The sequence below is a fragment of the Serinus canaria genome, chromosome 12, assembly GCF_022539315.1.
Source record: "Serinus canaria isolate serCan28SL12 chromosome 12, serCan2020, whole genome shotgun sequence".
In the NCBI taxonomy this organism is placed as follows: Eukaryota; Metazoa; Chordata; class Aves; order Passeriformes; family Fringillidae; genus Serinus; species Serinus canaria.
The window spans coordinates 18,165,602-18,184,192 of record NC_066326.1 but is presented as its reverse complement, the minus strand read 5'-3'; the positions used below and the strand labels follow the sequence as shown (position 1 = coordinate 18,184,192).

General features: G+C 46.7%; 1 protein-coding gene across 3 annotated transcripts in view; it reads left to right on the top strand.

The window, feature by feature from the left end:
• VGLL4 (vestigial like family member 4) overlaps positions 1 to 13,990 on the top strand; it is an 85,367-nt gene extending 71,377 nt beyond the window's left edge. For all 3 annotated transcript variants that reach the window (XM_050979218.1, XM_050979219.1, XM_009090974.4), the window contains 3 exons: positions 3,912 to 4,134; positions 8,069 to 8,183; positions 11,162 to 13,990. In XM_050979218.1, the coding sequence (XP_050835175.1) occupies positions 3,912 to 4,134; positions 8,069 to 8,183; positions 11,162 to 11,430 (607 nt within the window). In that variant the 3' untranslated portion in view covers positions 11,431 to 13,990. The remainder of the gene's footprint in view (positions 1 to 3,911; positions 4,135 to 8,068; positions 8,184 to 11,161) is intronic.
• The last annotated feature ends 4,601 nt before the right edge of the window (positions 13,991 to 18,591 follow it).

Below are 18,591 nucleotides of genomic sequence, written 5' to 3'. Positions count from 1 at the left end.
TGCTCAAATAAAGCTGGAAGTAGCTGGGATAGCTGTGATGCACTGCTCATGGACTCAGGGCTGGTAAAATATGCTGATTTTTAAGACCAGGATTGGAGGAATTCACTGGAGGTTGGGATCGTGTCTAATTTTGCTCAAATAAAGCTGGAAGTAGCTGGGATAGCTGTGTGAGCAGGGAATGGGGCTGCTGGGCATGGATCCCTGTGCCTGGCTCTGCTCTGGGCTCACCCATGGGAATTGGTGGTTTTTAAACACTGGAATTGCTGGATTTTAAACAGTGGAGTTGCTCTGGCATCCCCCCCACTGCTCATGGACTCAGGGTTAATAGAATATGCTGATTTTTAAGACAAGCTGGAGTCCAGGGATGGCAAAGCTGTTTGGACAGCTGGATTTGTTTGTAATATATATTTTTAAGTTCTTTTTTGAGCTTGGTCAGAAATCCTTCTTTGTGATTTTGGGTTCTTATGTTTGACTTGAGAGATGCATCTCTGAACTTGTCCAGAGTGTGGGGAATGTTTGAGCTTGTGGACTTGAGTGAAATATGATTTTCTTCACACACTTATCTTGTGATTGCCCTTTCAGATAAAGTCTTTAATAGCAAAACAAGAATCATCATGATAATAACAACAACAAATTTTCCATAGAAAATATGTTTTAAGTGATACTCTAAATTACTTCATAACATGAAATCGATGAGTGCCCTAGAAATAATTTTACAATTGTCTGACAAATCTGTAGGATTTGCTATTTATGTGTGAACAGGAGGGGCTCACAAATGCTGCTGTGTTTTCCCAAGGGCAGAACTTTCATGGTACTGTCCTCCATGTCCTTCTTTCCAGAAAAAATATTATCTGATGTGGAAGTCGAAACTTGAGGTGTTGTTTAGTTTTTCCAGGGACTGTATGAGTTGAAGGTGGATGAAGTGAGGAGAGGATTTTTAGGGAGTGGATTATGAGCAGCTCCCTGCCCGGAAGAGGAGTTGTTCTAATTTAAGAAGAGAGAATTATTTGCCTACAGAAAGGCCTGGGGTGTGGTCTGCTGAGATTGCTGAGATAACTCAATAATTTTAGGTGTCTTTAGGGAAGGTCTGCCTGCTGGGCTTGTTCCTGGGGACAGGCTGATCCCATTGCCCAGTTTTTTGGTCTCTTCTTCCAAAAGCATTCAGGGAAAATTTTTGATGGGTTTTTCTGTGTTACAGTTTTTGTTTGGATTGAGTTTTTGTTCTTGTTATTGGTTTAGTGTTTTTATGGCAGAAAAATTGCCAGTTCAACAACATTTAGGGCTGTGACTCTTCCTTTAAGGTGAGGATGAGTGAAATAAGCATTGCTGTGTAAAATGGAAAGTTTGTTTTGTTTGGAATTTGTAAGTTTGTTCATCAGTGGTCACTTGACAGCCCCACCCCCCCAGTAAATGCAACACTAAGTTGTTGAAAAGGGAGTTCTAACTCAAAAAAACCCCAACAGCTGGTGTAGGTACATGTTTTGTTTCATTTCAATAATCATTTATTAGGGAGTAAACAAAACTTGCTTTGAAAATGAGCCTGTGCTTACTAAAACAAAACAGAATAATTCTGAGATTCTGTTTGAGGCAGTGAGAAGTAGATATCTCCTGGAGCTCTTGGTGGTTTTGCAGGTTCCAAATTGTAATTTTAATTGTAGTAGCCCAGCTAATGTTCAGTTGAAAAGTGAGAATTTGGCTGCAGCCACAGAGGTTCTGCACTGCAGCACCAAGGAGCATTGCTGAGCAGTGATTTTAGGTGGTTTTTGGGGTTGCTGGTTGCCAGGATGTGCCAGGCTTTGTCCAGGCTGTGTGTGAGGTTCCTGCCTGCGTGCTCAGGGCTGGGGTGGGATCATTCCCATGCCCAGGAGCTGTTTCCATGCTGTAATCCAAGAGGAGCTACTGTAGGTTAAATATAGAGCCCCTTGTGCTGCCATGAACTCCCATTTGCATCAGTCATTAGCTCAGAGAGCTGCAATTCCAAACTTTCCTGCTGAGGCTGCTCCTGCAGTGAGTTCTGCTGGAAGTGAGCTGGGACAGTGCTGGGACAGTGATTCCTGGGAATTGTGAGCTGCTGCTCAAATCCAGCCTGGAAAATGGGCTTGAGGAACACACAGGGCCAGCTGTGAAACCTCCAGGGTTGGATTTTCCGGTGGATTCTCCTAATCTGCAGCTGCTAATTTGTAATTAGTGAAAAGGGCCAAGGGGATGCAAAGGGTTACAGATTGTATTGTTGTGCTGTTGGCTCTTCCCTCCCCAGGCTGCCAGGGGAATTTGGCACAGAGTCCCTGTGTCCTGAGCTTCCCAAGTCACTGGTTGCCTGGCATCATGTTAACCCAACTTCTACCACGATAAATGAGCTGAGATTTGATTCAGGAGCAATAATTTGTGTACAGCCAAGTGGCTCTGGAGCAAGCTGAGGAATAGCACAGAGGAGTTGTGAGTAGTTCAGCCAAGGTGCTGTTCTGAATGCAGCAGAGATCTGGGTCCTCATCTCCAGGAAGGAGGTGACTTTTAGCTCTTACTGACAGGGGCCACACAAGTGACAAGGATACAGGTTTTATTTGAGGACAGCATTACTGGAATAAAAGCTTGTTGGAGAGATGAACTTGTGAGTGGCTGCAAGATGATGAGAGGGGAGCAATGGCTTTGTCTCTCTCCTAATTCAGGAGTCAGGGCTGGGGCAATCCAAGCCATTGGATTTTAGGTTGAAAAGAAATAAAAAGAGCTTGTGAAGAAAAGGTGCTTCAAAAAGTACGTAGTTTAAAGCTTGGAGTCCATGACCAGGGGATGCTGAGGCTAAAGGATTTATTTAGGGCTGGGCAGGATCACCATGGGACATCCTCACCCCCCATGTGGGTGCTTTAGGGGGTCCTTATTTCCCTGGATTGGCAGGACTGTGTTCCCTCAGCCTTGTGTGTGGAGAGACTCCCTCAGACACTGAAATAAGCAGTAGCTTTTGGTCTTGTAACTTACTTCAGCATTGAATATTGATTCCTTTTCTGTCTCTGCCTTTCATCAGAGCCTTTTTAAAGGTTGTTCCTGCGTATTAATTTGCCATGATAGGCTTTAAAAAACAGGAGAAAAACCACCTTGAATTTCACACACAGACAGGACACAGAGGATGTTTCAGTGCTACTCAAGAATGGTCCAAAGACAGGTTGTTATTTTTATTTTCCATGGAGCCAGTGGTCTCCTCTGGTGCTTTTGCAGCTGGAATTTGCTGTCCCCACTGCAGTGTGTGAGCTCTTCCAGCACTGCTGACTCCAGGCTGCTGGGGATGCCTGCTGATGAGAGAAGGGCTTTTTCCTTCAGTCACTGGTTTGCCTTTAATGAGAATTGTGTTGCAGTGTGGAAACTGAAATCCCTCATCCACAGATATAAACCCAGCTTTCTTTTCATTGCAGTGAATGATGGGCTCATTATGTGAGCCCATCTACTGTTCAGGAGTAGCTGGAAATCAGTCTTTTGAAAAAGCAGTTGTAAATAAAGGATTCTGAGATAAGTGCAGTGTAGTTTGCTTTTCCTTCACTTTCTCCTCTGAAAATGTTGCTTCCTGCCTTGTCTCCCTTCATTTTTGCTGATATCAGCCATGTCTTTTCAGTAAAATAAACTTTTCTTGGGCTTCAGCAATGCTTAGAGAATATTGAAGCGTTAGATGGAGTGGGATCAGTAGTGTGGTAAAGAGGAGGAGTCTGATGTTTGGAAAAGTTGTTTCTTGGTGCATGTGGATGAGTATCTGAAGAAATCCTAGGCTGCAGAGGGATGCTGGTTGGCAAAGCTGGCAGATGTGGGGGGTTGGCTTCTCTCGGGATATCCCACTGGGAGATTCCACCTGGCAAGGTGCATTCCTGACAGGGCTGATAGAATGCTGGAAGCACACAAATCCCTTCTCCCTGTTCGCTCCCTGCCAGAACCAAGACTGCCAACGGGGACTACCGGAAGGAGCACCGGGAGCGGAGCCGCAGCCCCATCGAGCGGGCGGCTGCCCCCACCATGAGCCTGCACGCCAACCACATGTACGCCTCCATCCCCAGCCTGAGCATGGAGCAGCCCCTAGCACTGACCAAAAACAGCGTGGATGCAGCCAGGACAGTGGGCATCTCCCCCAGCCTGAGCAGCGTGGAGCGGCAGCAGGTACGGGGCTGGCACCGGGACTGGCACCGGGATTGGCATCGGCCCGTGGGACATGGGGAGGGCTCTGGCTGCAGCCAGAGGAGAGGCTGCTCCTCGGGCAGCACGGGGTTAAAAATGCACCCTGAATGTCACAGGTCATGGTGGTATTGGCTGTGACATTGCCAAGCTTGGGAATGCTTGTGTTGTATTAGGGGATGCAGGAGTTGTGTTTGGGAATGCGTGAGTTTTTATTTGGGAATGCAGGAGGTGTATTTGGGAATTCATTAATTTTATTTGGGAATGCAGGAGTTTTATTTGGGAATTCATGAATTTTATTTGGGAATGCACAAGTTTTTATTTGGGAATGTGTGAGTTTTTATTTGGGAATGCAGGACTTTTAATTTGGGAATGCAGGACTTTTTATTTGGGAATGCAGGACTTTTTATTTGGGAATGCAGGAGTTTGTATTTGGGAATGCAGGATGTGTGTTTGGGAAGGCATGTGTTGTATTTAGGATTGGGTGAGTTTTATTTGGAAATATTTGGGAATGCATGAATTTTGTTCGGGAATGCAGGAGTTTGTATTTGGGAATGCAAGAGTTTGGGAATTCAGGAGTTGTATTTGGAAATATTTGGAAATGCATGAGTTTGTATTTGGGAATGCAGGAGTTGTGTTTGGGGATGCATGTGTTGTATTTGGGAATAGGTGAGTTTAATTTGGAAATATTTGGGAATGCATGAATTTTGTTTGGGAATGCATGAGTTTGTATTTGGGAATGCAGGAGTTTTATTTGAGGAATGCAGGAGTTTTTGTTTGAGGAATGCATGAGTTTTATTCGAGAATTCAGGAGTTGTATTTGGAAATATTTGGGAATGCAGGAGTTGTGTTTGGGAATGCAGGAGTTTGTGTTTGGGAATGCAGGAGTTTGTGTTTGGGAATGCAGGAGTTCTATTTGGGAATGGAGGAGTTTTTATTTGGGAATGCAGGAGTTTGTGTTTGGGAATGCAGGAGTTTGTATTTGGAAATGCACAAGTTTTATTTGGGAATGCATGAGTTTTGTGTTTGGGAATGCAGGAGTTTTGTTTGGAAATGCACAAGTTTTATTTGGGAATGCAGGAGTTGTGTTTGGGAATGCAGGAGTTGTGTTTGGGAATGCAGGAGTTGTGTTTGGGAATGCAGGAGTTGTGTTTGGGAATGCAGGAGTTTTGTTTGGGAATACCTGTGTTTTCACTGGGATTCAGAGTGTGGTTGGTTCAGGGAGGCCCAGCACCTGCGAGCAGTGCCTGGGGACATCCCCTGAGCCCCTCCTGGTGATCCCTGTGTGCTCTCCCCTCCTCTGTCCCAGCTCTCTCCCCCTCAAGAAGGGGGACAACACAGAAGGGACAGTTTGGCTCTGGGCGACCTTAGCTGTTCTAGCCAGCCAGAAGCATTGCTGTGCTGCTCAGAGCAATGGTGTATCACTCATCCCCTTTTCCTAAAGCCAAATCATTCTTTTGGATTATTTTGTGCTGATTTCCATGGGCTGGAGTGGTTGTTCAGGTTTCCTGTTGGCTGTTCTTTGCTTTGCCATCCTGCACATGGCATTTGTTTTGCTGTGGAAGTGCTGAAGCTGAGCCATTTCTGTGGCAAGAACAGTTTCCTCCTGTGTCAGACTCACTTTTATCCCTCCTACAAGTGGAGACACAAAGCAGAGAATTGAGCTGTGATGAGCTGAGAAATTAAACTGGCCCATGCACCCAAGCTCTGCCTTCCCTGGCTCCCTCTCTGTTCTCTTTGACATTTTGAACCAGATTAGGATAATTTTTTTGGGAAAACAGGATGTTGGGGCAAGGCCTTGCTAAAAACACAGAGTAGGAATCATACAGAATAAAATGTACTGAAAAAAAAAATAAATCCTACTTTGATGATTCCTTGTTTTGGGGATTTTTTTAACCTTAACATGTTGAATGAGATTTAATTTCCAATAAAACAGGTAGGAGAAGAATACCTTATTTGCAGCAGGACAGGGTTATTCAGCTGCTGCATTTGGTGATTATTGCTAAATTCTCAGTTTATTTCAATGTTTTTATAAAAGTTTCTATATTCTGTGCACGCAGAACCATAGCAGAGGACTCTGCAAGGTGCCTTACTGGGCTCTTCAAGGTGTTGGCACGTGCATTTCTGAGATATTGTTACCTGTCTCTCTCCACTTCCCACCTCCTGCATGTCCAAAATGCACTTCAGAAGAGAATTAAATCCATGCCTTTCTCAAAAACCACTTCTGAGAAGCACAGCATCCTCACCCCTACAGAAAATAATTACTCCCACATGTGAACTGTTTACAGAAAAATCAAATCATTCTTCTGTTTTTCTTTATTTACTTTTTGGACTTTGCTGCCAGTGCAGTAAGATGGAAATAACCTCATTGCTGTTTTGGCCTGGCAAAAATGATGTTAAACTTCCCTGGAAAGCTCAGCTCCTTTACCTTAGTGGCCTTGCTCTTACTCTGCCTAAAGTACCACCAAAGAAGGAAATTCCCTCCTTCCTCACTGACCTTGATTTTTTTTTTTTTTTTTTTGTGGGTAAAATTTTGCAAAATGGTCAAGAAATTAAATTCCATCAGTTCTGGTAATCTTTTGAACACTTACTATTTAATTTGCATTGAGTATAATGGACTCCTTGCATCATCAAATATATGGAATTTATTCCAATACCTGTTTTATTTCCTTTCAGCCACCTGGAGAAACTGGGACATTTCTTTTCCCAGGGCTTTGTGTAAATGTCCATAGTAAACAGCTCTGAAAAGAGTGTTTTATGGTTACACCTAAAGTACAACTGGAGGAGTTCTAGTGGAATGTAGCTGTGAACAGACATTTTGGGGAATTTACATGTGCTGAGAATGCCACTGAACTTAATTAAGTATTAATTATAAATTAGTTCACCTGCTGGAAAGGCAGGTGAGTTCCAACAAGAAAGGATTTGTGCTCTAGACTGGCTCAGAGCTCTTCATATTTACTGTTATCCCATGGGATTAGGATGCACTGTGGAATACAGAGGTAGGGCTGGGAAACCTCAACTTCTGGAGAAAAATTATAACACCAAGGCAACAAATACCTGGAAAATCTGCCAACCCCTTCTTTGTGTGGCCACAGAATGAAACAAACATTTCATGTGCTGATGTGGAACTCAGTGAAGTTAACACCATCACTGTGAAATCACTTCAGAGATTTGCTTTCACACTGCCCTCCTTCTGTTCACTGAAATAACCTCATGGAAGTGCAATGGGTTTTTAAACATGGATTTTTATTTTTGTTCTTTAATCAAAGAAGCAGCTGAATATTTGGGGGTTAATATGAATAGGATAGTTTATGGGTTTAATTGCTGTGGCTCTGAAGTTGCAGCAATCACCCTAAAATTATTTTCTTAATAAAATTTTTTTTTTTTTTTTTAAGATTTGCTTTCACACTGCCCTTTTTCTGTCCATATACATAAGAACTGTTGTGGAAGTGTGATGTGGATTTCTATTTTTAATCAAGGAACAGCTGAATATTTAGGGGTTTAATATGAATGGGATAGTTTATGGGTTTATTTTCTGTGAAGTTGCAACAATTATTGTAACATTATTTTTAAGATTTACCTCCACACTGCCCTTTTTCTGTTCATGTACATAAGAGGTGTTGTGGAAGTGTGATGTGGATTTTTGTTTTTAATCAGAGAAACAGCTAAATATTTGGGGGTTAATATGAATGGGATAGTTTATGGGTTTATTTTCTGTGAAGTTGCAACAATTATTGTAACATTATTTTTAAGATTTACCTCCACACTGCCCTTTCTCTATTCACTTATGTAAGAACCACTGTGGAAATGTGATGTGGATTTTTATTTTAATCCAAGAAACAGCTGAATGTTTGGGGGTTATTATGCAGTGGGGTGAATTGCTGCAGCTGAGTGTGCCACTGTGCTTGTGTCCCCCCAGAACCGTCCCTCTGTGATCACCTGTGCCTCTGCCAACAACCGCAACTGCAACCTGTCCCACTGCCCCATCGCCCACAGCGCCTGCGCCGGGGCTGCCTACAGGAGACCCTCCAGCTGTAAGTGCCTGCCTGGGCTTGCCTGGGACAGGGGGCTGCTGAGGGAGGCAGGAGCCTCCCCTGAAATGGGAAATGTCAGCCCCCTCCCTCTGAATTACTATGGTTTTGAAATTAAGGGGCTCTCAGGCAGAGGTGTGGGAGTAGGAGTAACAGTTCTTCACTAGGAAAACTAAAAATACAAATGCAGTGATACAAACCAACCCACTGCCAGAGTGAGAGCAGGCCCTGTCCCCTGTGTGTCAGGGTGGTGGCACAGTCCCATCCCAGGGTGGCTCAGGGTGGTGGCACAGTCTCATCCCAGGGTGGCTCAGGGTGGTGGCACAGTCCCATCCCAGGGGGGCTCAGGGTGGTGGCACAGTCCCATCCCAGGGGGCTCAGGGTGGTGGCACAGTCCCATCCCAGGGGGGCTCAGGGTGGTGGCACAGTCCCATCCCAGGGGGGCTCAGCCCTCCTGCAGTGCCAGCTGTGGCTCTGCTGGAGCAGGGATCCTGCACAAGGGGGGAGTTTTCCTCTGCAGCTCCAGGGCTGCTGGAGATGGGCCTGCTCTCCCTCTGGGAATGCAGGGCAGCAGAAAGCTGCTCCTCTGGGAATGCAGGGGCCAAAGGCTGCTGGGCTGTTCCCAGGGCAGATTGGATCCAGGTAGGAATGCTTGGCTCCTCCCCTGGGCAGAGCATCTCCCATGGGATGGTGGAATTTGATCAGCCCTGCAGGGACACTCCCTGGCCATGGACAGCAGAGATCTCCTGGAGGGAGGATGGGTCTGTGGAGGAGATAAAGAACAAACTGCCCATGAACAGGAGATTCCTGCCCCACTTCTGACAGCTGGGAATAGAACACCCTAAGGCAGTGCCACCCTCCAGCCTGCCCTCACTGGGGTCCCAGCCGAGCAGAGAGGTCCCCACTGTGCCCTTACTGACAGGGAGAAAAGGAAGTGAAATGATGGACACCCCCTTGTCTGCTCCTGTGCCACAGCTGGAGGCACTGCTGCAGAACTAGGGAGAGAGAGGTGTTCTTTCTTCTTGTTTTGAAAAGCTTATTTAAAAAAACAAACAAAAGCAAGCACCCCACACAGATAAATAAGTCATTATGTTTATTTTAATCCAGCTGACAAACAGCAGCCAGGGCCAGCAGATCCCCCCACAGTGGTTTTTAGGAGCTCTGGTTTCCCCTGCTCTCTCAATGGCCAGGAGACTCTTGTGATTCAGCTGCAGTCACAGAAATCTTTCCTGCAGCCACAAATACCCTTCCAAAGCCTGGGCCCTGCACCCTGCTCTGCATGGATAACACAAAAACCTTTGGAGGGCAGTTGCTACAGCAACCCAAGCAGGAGCTGTAGCTTTGTGCCTTCTGTGCAGTTAGCACTGCTCATGGAATCTGCTCAGGCACTCCTTGCTGGGAAAGCTGGGCTCTTCCTGCTCCCTCTCACTGCACAGAGAGCTCAGCCCTTCCCTCCCAAGTCCTTCACCTGCTGGGGCACAGCTTTATCTTGCAGCACTGCCAAAAGCTCAGGGCAGAGGGGCTCCAGCAGCCAGGATGTGTCTGTGGAACAATACCAGAGTGATGTAGGCAGCAGCCTAAAGCCCATGGCAGGGTATTATTTGCTATAAATAGTAATTTTTTTTATTTTTATAGAGATCAGTATACTGTTGATAACTAGAATTGGGAGCTGAAGGAGCCCCTTAGACTCTGGGAGAAATCAATCACTGGGGATCTCAGATGTTATAAACTCACAAACTGGTGCTACTGGTCCCAGCAGAGCTGCTCCAGTGGGCATGGGAACAGGGCTGGATGTTTCCAGAAAAGATTTGTCTCCTGTCAGGTGAAGAGGTGTCTGTGCATGACCCTCAGGTTTATTTTAGGGTCAATCAAGCAGTGGGGCTGTGCCATGGATCCCAACAGTTCCATGTGGTTTTCGAAAGACAATTCTTATTAAGACACACAAATAGTGATTCTAAAGTGTAAAACTGCAGTGCTCTTATATTTAGTCTGAGGAGTTACTGCAGTTCTGGGTCAAAACCTGTCTTTTAAGGCTTTTGTAGTAGTCCTACAGCACTTCCTGCAGAGCTCCTGATTCATTTAGTCCTGACTGCTCCCAGCACTGGTGTGTGGAGTAAGGTGAAACCCTGAGCTCAGCCTTTGGCATGCTGCAGGTTAGGATGGGGACTCCTCACACCTGACTGCTATCAGCAGGCTTGGGAGCTGATTTCAAACAACTCTTTACATCATTTACTCCATTTAAGCCTAAACATAAGTTCTGTGTGGTTGTTTTGGGAGAAGGTTTCCATAGAATTGGAGCTGGAGCTGTTAGTTGCCTGAGGGACAAATACAATTACATATAAATGCTCACCTGTTCCAGGTCACAGAAACATAAAAATATTTAATTCCTTTTTTTTTTTTTTTCATTTTAACTCCTTCCTTGCCACCTCCTTACCCCCTCCCAGGTCTGTAAGGGTGTTAGGAGGCCATCCTAGTGAGGGGGACTTGTAGTGACAGGGCATTAAGCTGCAGGGGAGATGCTCTGGGGGTGGAGCCCCTCTGCTCTGGAGACAGCCCAGGAGAGATAGAGGGGTGTAGAAGGCTCTGGGGAGAGCTCAGAGCCCCTTCCAGTTCCTAAAAGGCTCCAGGAGAGCTGGGGAGGGACTGGGGACAAGGACCTGGGGTGGTGAGATAAGGAGAACGGCTTCCCATGGCCCAGAGGGCAGGGCTGGATGGGATATTGGGAGGAATTGTTCCTGGCAGGGTGGGCAGGCCCTGGCAGAAGTGCCCAGGGAAGCTGTGGCTGCCTCTGGATCCCTGGCAGTGCCCAAGGCCAGGCTGGACAGGGCTTGGAGCCCCCTGGGACAGTGGGAGGTGTCCCTGGCAGGGGTCGGTTGAGCTCTAAGGCCCTGCCAAGCCAAGCCATTCCAAGATGTGTGACAGAAAGCAGGCTGAGGTGCCGTGCCAGGGTCTGAAGTGTCCCTCTGCTGCTGTCCCCACAGCCACCACTGCGTGTGACCCGGTGGTGGAGGAGCACTTCCGCAGGAGCCTGGGCAAGAACTACAAGGAGCCCGAGCCGGTGGCGAACTCGGTGTCCATCACGGGCTCGGTGGATGACCACTTTGCCAAAGCCCTGGGGGACACGTGGCTGCAGATCAAGGCTGCCAAGGACGCCGTGGGCAGCAGCCCCGAGGCGGCAGCGCGGCGGGGCCAGGCGTCCCCCTCGTCACACATGGTCAGCCACAACCACTCGCCCTCGGTGGCCTCCTGAGGACAGCGCCCTTCCCGCTGGGAACTGCATGGTTTGACTGAGCTTGGAACAAGTGCTTCACTAGTGCTGGGGAGGGGAGGTTCGTTTGCAACACATGGTTTTGTGTACTCACTTCCTTGTTGTTTTTTGTGTTTTTGTAAAAGGGTGCCCTTAAAGACGATAGCAGGAACTATTTCATAAAGATCCATATGATGTAGCATCCTTTTCTTCCTGCCTCAATTACCAAAGAAACCTCTGATGCAAATCTGCTGCCCCTTAAAAAAAATAATGCACGCTAATCCACAAAAGCCATGACACTTAGTTGGTTGACCCAAGTGCTTTTTTGCTTTTCTTAGCTTCTCAAGACTAGAATTTGTCTGGTTTGCTTACGTTGCTTTTTTTTTTTTTTTTCCCTCTGTGAAGTAATTTTGTATGTATATACTTGAAAAGAACTGTCATGTATGATTTGCACTATTGGAGGAGGACTGAAGTTGCACAGCAACTTTCTGGAAGAGGCTAAATATTTTGAGGGCAAACTGCTGAAAAAAGGGTTTAAGGATGACATTTCTATCAGTTTGATTTTTCTTAGAGCAAAACAGCTTTGGAAGGGGAAGTCTCATACAGGTTATAGGTCTTTCTCTCTTTAGATTTCAGGTGCTTAGTGCTTGCAACTGGACTGCATAATTTACAGAACACGGGCATTTTTTCCTAAACACTGCAGTTTGTTAGAGTAGAGCTGAGGTTGGAGGGTTCCATAGTGCTTAACGATGCATGTTTTATGAAAAATAGCTGGTATCTATTAATGTATAGACAGTAAGAATCATGATACTTATTAGCTTCTCTTCAGAATTAGTTTATTTTTGTCAGTAACAACCCTAGATATACTTACTGCTGGTACAGTTGTACTCTATGATATTTGTATTTGCTATTCACTTTAGTGGCAGCAGCACCGAGGGCAGCTCAGGACAGGCCTCGTGCAGCACTGCTGCTTCACAGGGATCTGCTTCCCAACCCCCAGTCTGTGTAATCCACCCTGAACTAGCTGCAGGAACTGCTACCCTGACAGATCTTGGCTGGACAACAGATTGTTACAGTTTGTGAAAGGTGATCTTTGCATTTGTTCCTTTGGTTTTGGTTTGTTTAAGCCTAGGCCGAGTCGCAGCATACATTCCTCCAGTAGGATTTATACAGGTATTCCTGCATTTATTATCATCTGCTATATTCATAGCTACTAACTAGAAATTAGGCAGTAGAGGCAGGCATAAAACCACAGCTGTGCTAGTGCTAAGAGCTTCTCTTCTTCTTGTTAAGTGTAACTACTCTCCCCAGTACATTCCATCTTCCCAGGACAGTTGCAGCCAGGCTTGCTTTTTCTACTGGGCCCCCTGAAAGGATGGGCTTGGTGCAGGAAGTGAGAACTGGTTGGGAGATGAACTCCACGTGATGTATTATGGACTATGTTACAGTATTGGGTCCATTGTGGCTTTCCTTTTATGCTTTTTTGGTTTGTTTTTTTGGTTTTTTTTTAAAGTTAAGCTATTTAATTTGGAAAAGGTGCAGGGTAGAAAGAGATCGGGAGATTGGCTCTTACTCTTGGTGAGAAGGTGGCTGCTCAGTTTTCTTTAAAAAAATGAAAAAAAACCCACAAAAAAACCCAACCCACACCTAAGCCCCCCAGTTTTACACATTTCACTACCATCTTACTGGGTAGTCAACGCTTCCTTGCTTTGGCATTCAGTACCCTACTCTCTGTAGGAAGATTGTTAAAAGAACACTTTTTTATATAGGTAACTTTAAGACCATCGTTACGCTGTGCGTAAAGAATGTACAGAGAAATTTGTAGGTATTTTTTGAGGAACAATTAATTTGTTAATGATATGTAGCTATTTAATTTTTCCCTTTCCTTTATTGTAATCATTCTTTTTTTTTTTTTCGTTCGTTCGTTTGGAGAAAAAAGTTGATCTTTTTTTTTTTTTTTTTTTGTTGTAGATTTGTCTGTAATACAGTAAAAAGTGCAGGAACACAGTTATTCTATGAGGACACTGCATTAGCATTAATAGCCACTCATTTGTTATTGCTACAGGCTACTGAGCAGTATAACAGTCAATACTAATACTGTAGATGGACTCTGTGGAAAATGTGACTCCTCTATTTCTTTGTAAACACAAATAAGATAATGTTTTTAAAGCTAATATTTTCAATAATAGCTGTTTTACAAGGTTACATTTACTTATCTGAGATAGGTAAATGGATTTGAGGGCAATAAAGATTTAATGTGCTACGTCCAGTGAAGCAGACACTGGGCACAACAATGTCACGAAAGCCAAAGGGTTGGGGGGAGGTGGAGGGACACTAAACTGAACTCACCATCACGAGACGTGGTGAAGCTTCTTCACAGAGCCAGGTTGTCTACAGTTCAGTTGGAAAGATTCTCTCTGTGTTTGTAAATCTGTAATATACCATTCTTTTGTGGCCTTGTTTCACCTGGAAAAAAAAAAAAAAAAAAAAGGTTTGGCAGGCCATCTTTTTTTTTTGTACTTAAAAGTAGCCTTAAAGAACAATAAAGTGCTCTTAAATCACAGGTGTGTTCCTAAGCCTCTGTGTGAGACAGGGATTGGTGTGTGAGAGGCAGAATCAAACCTCTGGCCTCATCCTCCCTTCCTTCCAAGCATCCCTACCTCTTTTAGGACCATGACCCCACTGATGGGGCTGCCACAGCCTCAGTCTGCAGCTCAGGGGGCTTTTCCCTCCAGGAGTTTGTCAGGAAATCCTTTACAGCAGTGAAAACCCTGCTGCTGCCCCAGCAGCTGTGCTGGGCCTGGAGGAGCTCACCTGGACTGGGACTTGGCAAACACCAGCTGCTGCTGCATTTCTGTTCCTGAAATGACCAATTTTGTGGCATTTTGTTTGTCCCTCAGCCTCTTCAGGGAATCCCTCCCTGGTGAAAACAGCTGAATTTCAGATGTTGACATCCACTGTCCTCTGGTCCAGGTGAGCATTCCAAAGGCCCTGGAGATGGTAAATCCTTAAAAAGTCGCTGTAATTACATGAGTTTGAGAAAGCCCTGTGAGCCAGGCAAGAAAGGGGGCTCCAAAATGGGGAAAAAAAGCTCTAAAAGGAAGGAGACACAAAGTTCCTGTTGGCTCAGCAGGGTTTGGAAACATGGCAGGGCTGGCTCAGGGTGAGGGAGATGCCATGAGAACACTTCAGGAGGGCTGGTGGAACACATCTGAACCCCTGGGGAGAGGAAAGATCCCTGCTGGGAGGGAGTGGGAGCCAGCCAAGGACACCCCCAGCCTCCCAGGGGAGCTGCTGGCCCTGCAGGGAAAGGGAAAACATCCCTGCACCAACGATTTGGGGGCTCCATAGTGCCAGGCACATGGCTGGGTCCCAGGTCAGTAACTTACAGCAAATTCCATCTCCTGCATGGGAAAAGGGTTTTCCTAACTGGCACCACGGAGGAACCAGCCCAGACACACAGAGTTTCATCAAGTGCCCCAGGGTTTGCAGGGGCATCTTCTGGGAGCTGAAGGAGAGGCACCTTCTGCTGGTTTCAACCCAACCATTTCCATGGCAGAAAGCACAGGAACCCTCAGGGATGCACAGCTTGGGCAGTGCCCTCTCCTCAATGCACTTTGGATGCTTTTAAGGCTGGACTGGGTGTGAAAATCACCTGTGCAGCCCAATCCAGCATTTCAGTCCTGTGCAGCCCAGTCCAGCATCTCAGTCCTGTGCAGGCAAATCCAGCATTTCAGTGCAGCATTTCAGGCTGGACTGGGTGTGAAAATCACCTGTGAAGGCAAATCCAGCATTTCAGTCCTGTGCAGCCCAGTCCAGCATCTCAGTCCTGTGCAGCCCAGTCCAGCATTTCAGTCCTGTGCAGCCCAGTCCAGCATTTCAGTCCTGTGCAGCCCAATCCAGCATTTCAGTCCTGTGCAGACCAGTCCAGCATTTCAGTCCTGTGCAGACCAATCCAGCATTTCAGTCCTGTGCAGGCAAATCCAGCATTTCAGTCCTGTCAGCCCAGTCCAGCATTTCAGTCCTGTCAGCCCAATCCAGCATTTCAGTCCTGTGCAGCCCAGTCCAGCATCTCAGTCCTGTGCAGCCCAGTCCAGCATTTCAGTGCAGCATTTCAGGCTGGACTGGGTGTGAAAATCCCCCCTGCAGACCAACCAGCCAGAGGCCAGCAGTGCTGCTGTGAGCAGGAGTTGTGGCACAGCTCCCAGCCCTGTGTGTGTCCCATGGCTGTGCCCAGTGACACTGAGTGCCCACGGTGAGCCCTGGGCTGCCCAGCTGGACTGAGGGCACCTCAGGGGCCTGGCAGTGGCACTGCTCAGGCTCCCTGTGAATGGAGACCCCTCTGGTGTCCCAGCACTGCCACCAGCTCACGTTCTCAGTGTGCCACCCCCAGCAGCATCTCCAGGGTCATTTGGGCACTCCCCAGGCTGGCACCCTTAGGCTTGGCCCAGGGGTGCTGACACTGTCTTTAGAGCCTGTTTGAAATGCAAAGCCCTCTGTGTGCCCCTGATCCCTGTCCTCTGGCACAGCCCCAGCCCCAGGTGTGCTCCAGGTGTGCAGCTCTCTTCCCTGGGCAGACAGGGATCCCACAGCTGGATTGCAAGCTATGATTAGGCACATTTTATCCCTGAACAGCTCTTGATAGAAATGAAATCCATTTAATAATTGTTTTAACCTCTTCTGAAATAGGAACATTCTGCCCCTGTCTGGAGCAGCCACCTCTAGTGCTTTCTTGGCTATAGGACAGCCAGGATCATTGAAATGTGGATTTTTAGGCTGCAGTGGGAGCAGTGCCCAGCAGCAGCCCATTCCCAGCCCATTCCCTGCTCCTGAGCTGCCCCTTCCCTGTGGCCACTGTCCTGCTGCATCCCCAGGGAGCAGCAGAGAGGGAATTCTCCCTTGGGGAGGATCAGGAGCCCAGGTCCGACCAGCAGGGGCAGGCTCAGGGCTTCAGAGCTGCTAATTGCTGTGGCACTCGGGCATCCACAGCCAGGGGTGCTCCTCTGCTGGGAATGGCTGGCACGGCATCAGTGACACCTGGATGTTCCCACTGCAGTGCATTTGTGGTGCAGCAGAGCTGGGAAATACAGAATTTCTATTTCCACAGGCTCGTTTCACATCATGACAAAGCAGTTAGTGCCACAGGTCACTGCAGTCACATGAGACCCTCTCAATGTTTTCAGTCAAATTTTACATTTTATTTTGCTAAGCAGCAGCTTCCTTAAATGCCAGGGAGAACATCTGTCTTCTCTCCATCACAGAGAGCCACAGAGGCATCTGTCAACAGCAGGCTGTGTCAGCCAAACCCTGCTACATTTCCTAGTCAAAGAGCTGCTTATCTTCCAAGTGCTCACTCACTCTGGGGAATACTCTGCACTCAGAGCCCCTCTGAGAGCCTCTGCTAGCTGGGCAATCAGGGTTACCTTTTTTAATCCAGGAAAAGACAAAGCTCTGCTCTCCAGCTTCCTGAAAACAGTAAAACACTCTGCCTAGAGCTGTGTTAATGACATCTGGCTCCTGTGTTAAAATCTAACCAATGGAGTAGTTCTGGGGAGTTAAAAAATACAGGATTTCTGAAGGAAAGAGGAAAAAAATTATTCAACTCATTTAAAAAATAATGTTTCCCAGGCTAAGCCTAAACCTCTGCTCTCACTGCCACACTGCAATATTCACTTACCTGGTTTTGTTTTGAGGGGGGAAGTAGAGATGAAAATAGTGGGAAGAACTCACAATACCCACAGATCAAAGCAAGGGCTTTTCCTTTTCCTTTTTCCTTCCAAGGGACGAGTTCTTGGGCTCCTGCTAAGAAAATCTCAGCTTATCCACTTCCCCAGAAGAAAGAGTGGGTGACTTCAGACAGCCCCCAGGGAACAAAGGCTTTTCTCTTGATTTCCCTGCCGTGCCTGGAGTGAAGCTGCTGCAGGTTTGACTCCTCACAGGCTCTGAGGAGTTCCTGGCCCACAAACACACCCCAAACCAGAGCTGCTAAAAATAAAGTCACCCTCTGCTGTGAGGCTTTTCACCTTAACACCAACCTTCTGGCACTTTCTCTCCTTCCCAGTGGCTCTCATGCCTCCCACAGGAATTGGAAAATCAAGATGAAAAGAGGTCATTTATTAACCTGCAAGTCCCATTAATTAATTAACAGTAATGACCAGCAGACCTGGTTGTTAAATGCAAGCAATATTCTCATTTTTTCCCCTAGAACTCAGCCCATTAATACACAGGTACATAATTCCCCTTTTGCTGTGAGAAAGCCCCAAGGACACATCAGGAAAGTGCCCAGAGGAGAAGAACATCTAAAAGCCCTCCAGACATTTTCTTTGCTGTGATCAAGGTGTGACTGGCTGGACACAGAATCATCAACCACAGAAAGGTAAAACGCACTTCAGCTTTTAAAGATGTTGCATCAATTGTCTTATTTCAGAGCTCTTTGTTGTGCTCCCCTCCCCTGACAGCTGATTCAGCCTCCAGCTCCCTGGGCAAAGTCATTCATGTCATTCACTCAAACCTGGAGCTTTCAGGTGGGAAAATGAAGAAAAAACCAAGAACTGCAAAGGCACCATTTGAAACAATCCCAGGGCTTGCTTTAAAGATTTTCACCAGATTTCCTCACAACAGAAAATAATGCTTTGGGTGCTGCCAGGCTCACAAATGCAGGCTGTGAGTCAAGCTCTGACCTTTCAGGATGATGCAAAATCAGCAGCAGTAAATCAAACCCTGACTTTGCTGACACGTCTGTACCTCTGAGTGATTAACCCAGCAAATAAACAATTCCTGCCTGGAAATGCAGCCAGAGCAGTGTGGGATTCTCCTCCTGCCCTGCCCTGTGGCAGCTGATGCAGTTTTGGTCCCACCAATTCTCACAGGAAATGTGGAAAGCACTGGGGCGAAGGCTGAGGATCAAACTCGATGCAGCTCCACCCTCCAGGGATCATCAAAGACAAAGAGAAGGCAGGAAATGTTCTGAGTTTGGAGGGAAAGGTTGCTGCTTTCAGCACTGCCCCATGGCTGATCCATCTCCTCTCCCTCCTGGGACACATCCCCAGACAAACCCCACGGATCTCCCTGAGAGAAATGTCCATTTTAGCAGCACAGCTAAAGGGCTCACACCTCACTCTGCACTTTGGAGACTCCTTTACACAATTCCCCAGCCATCCAAAA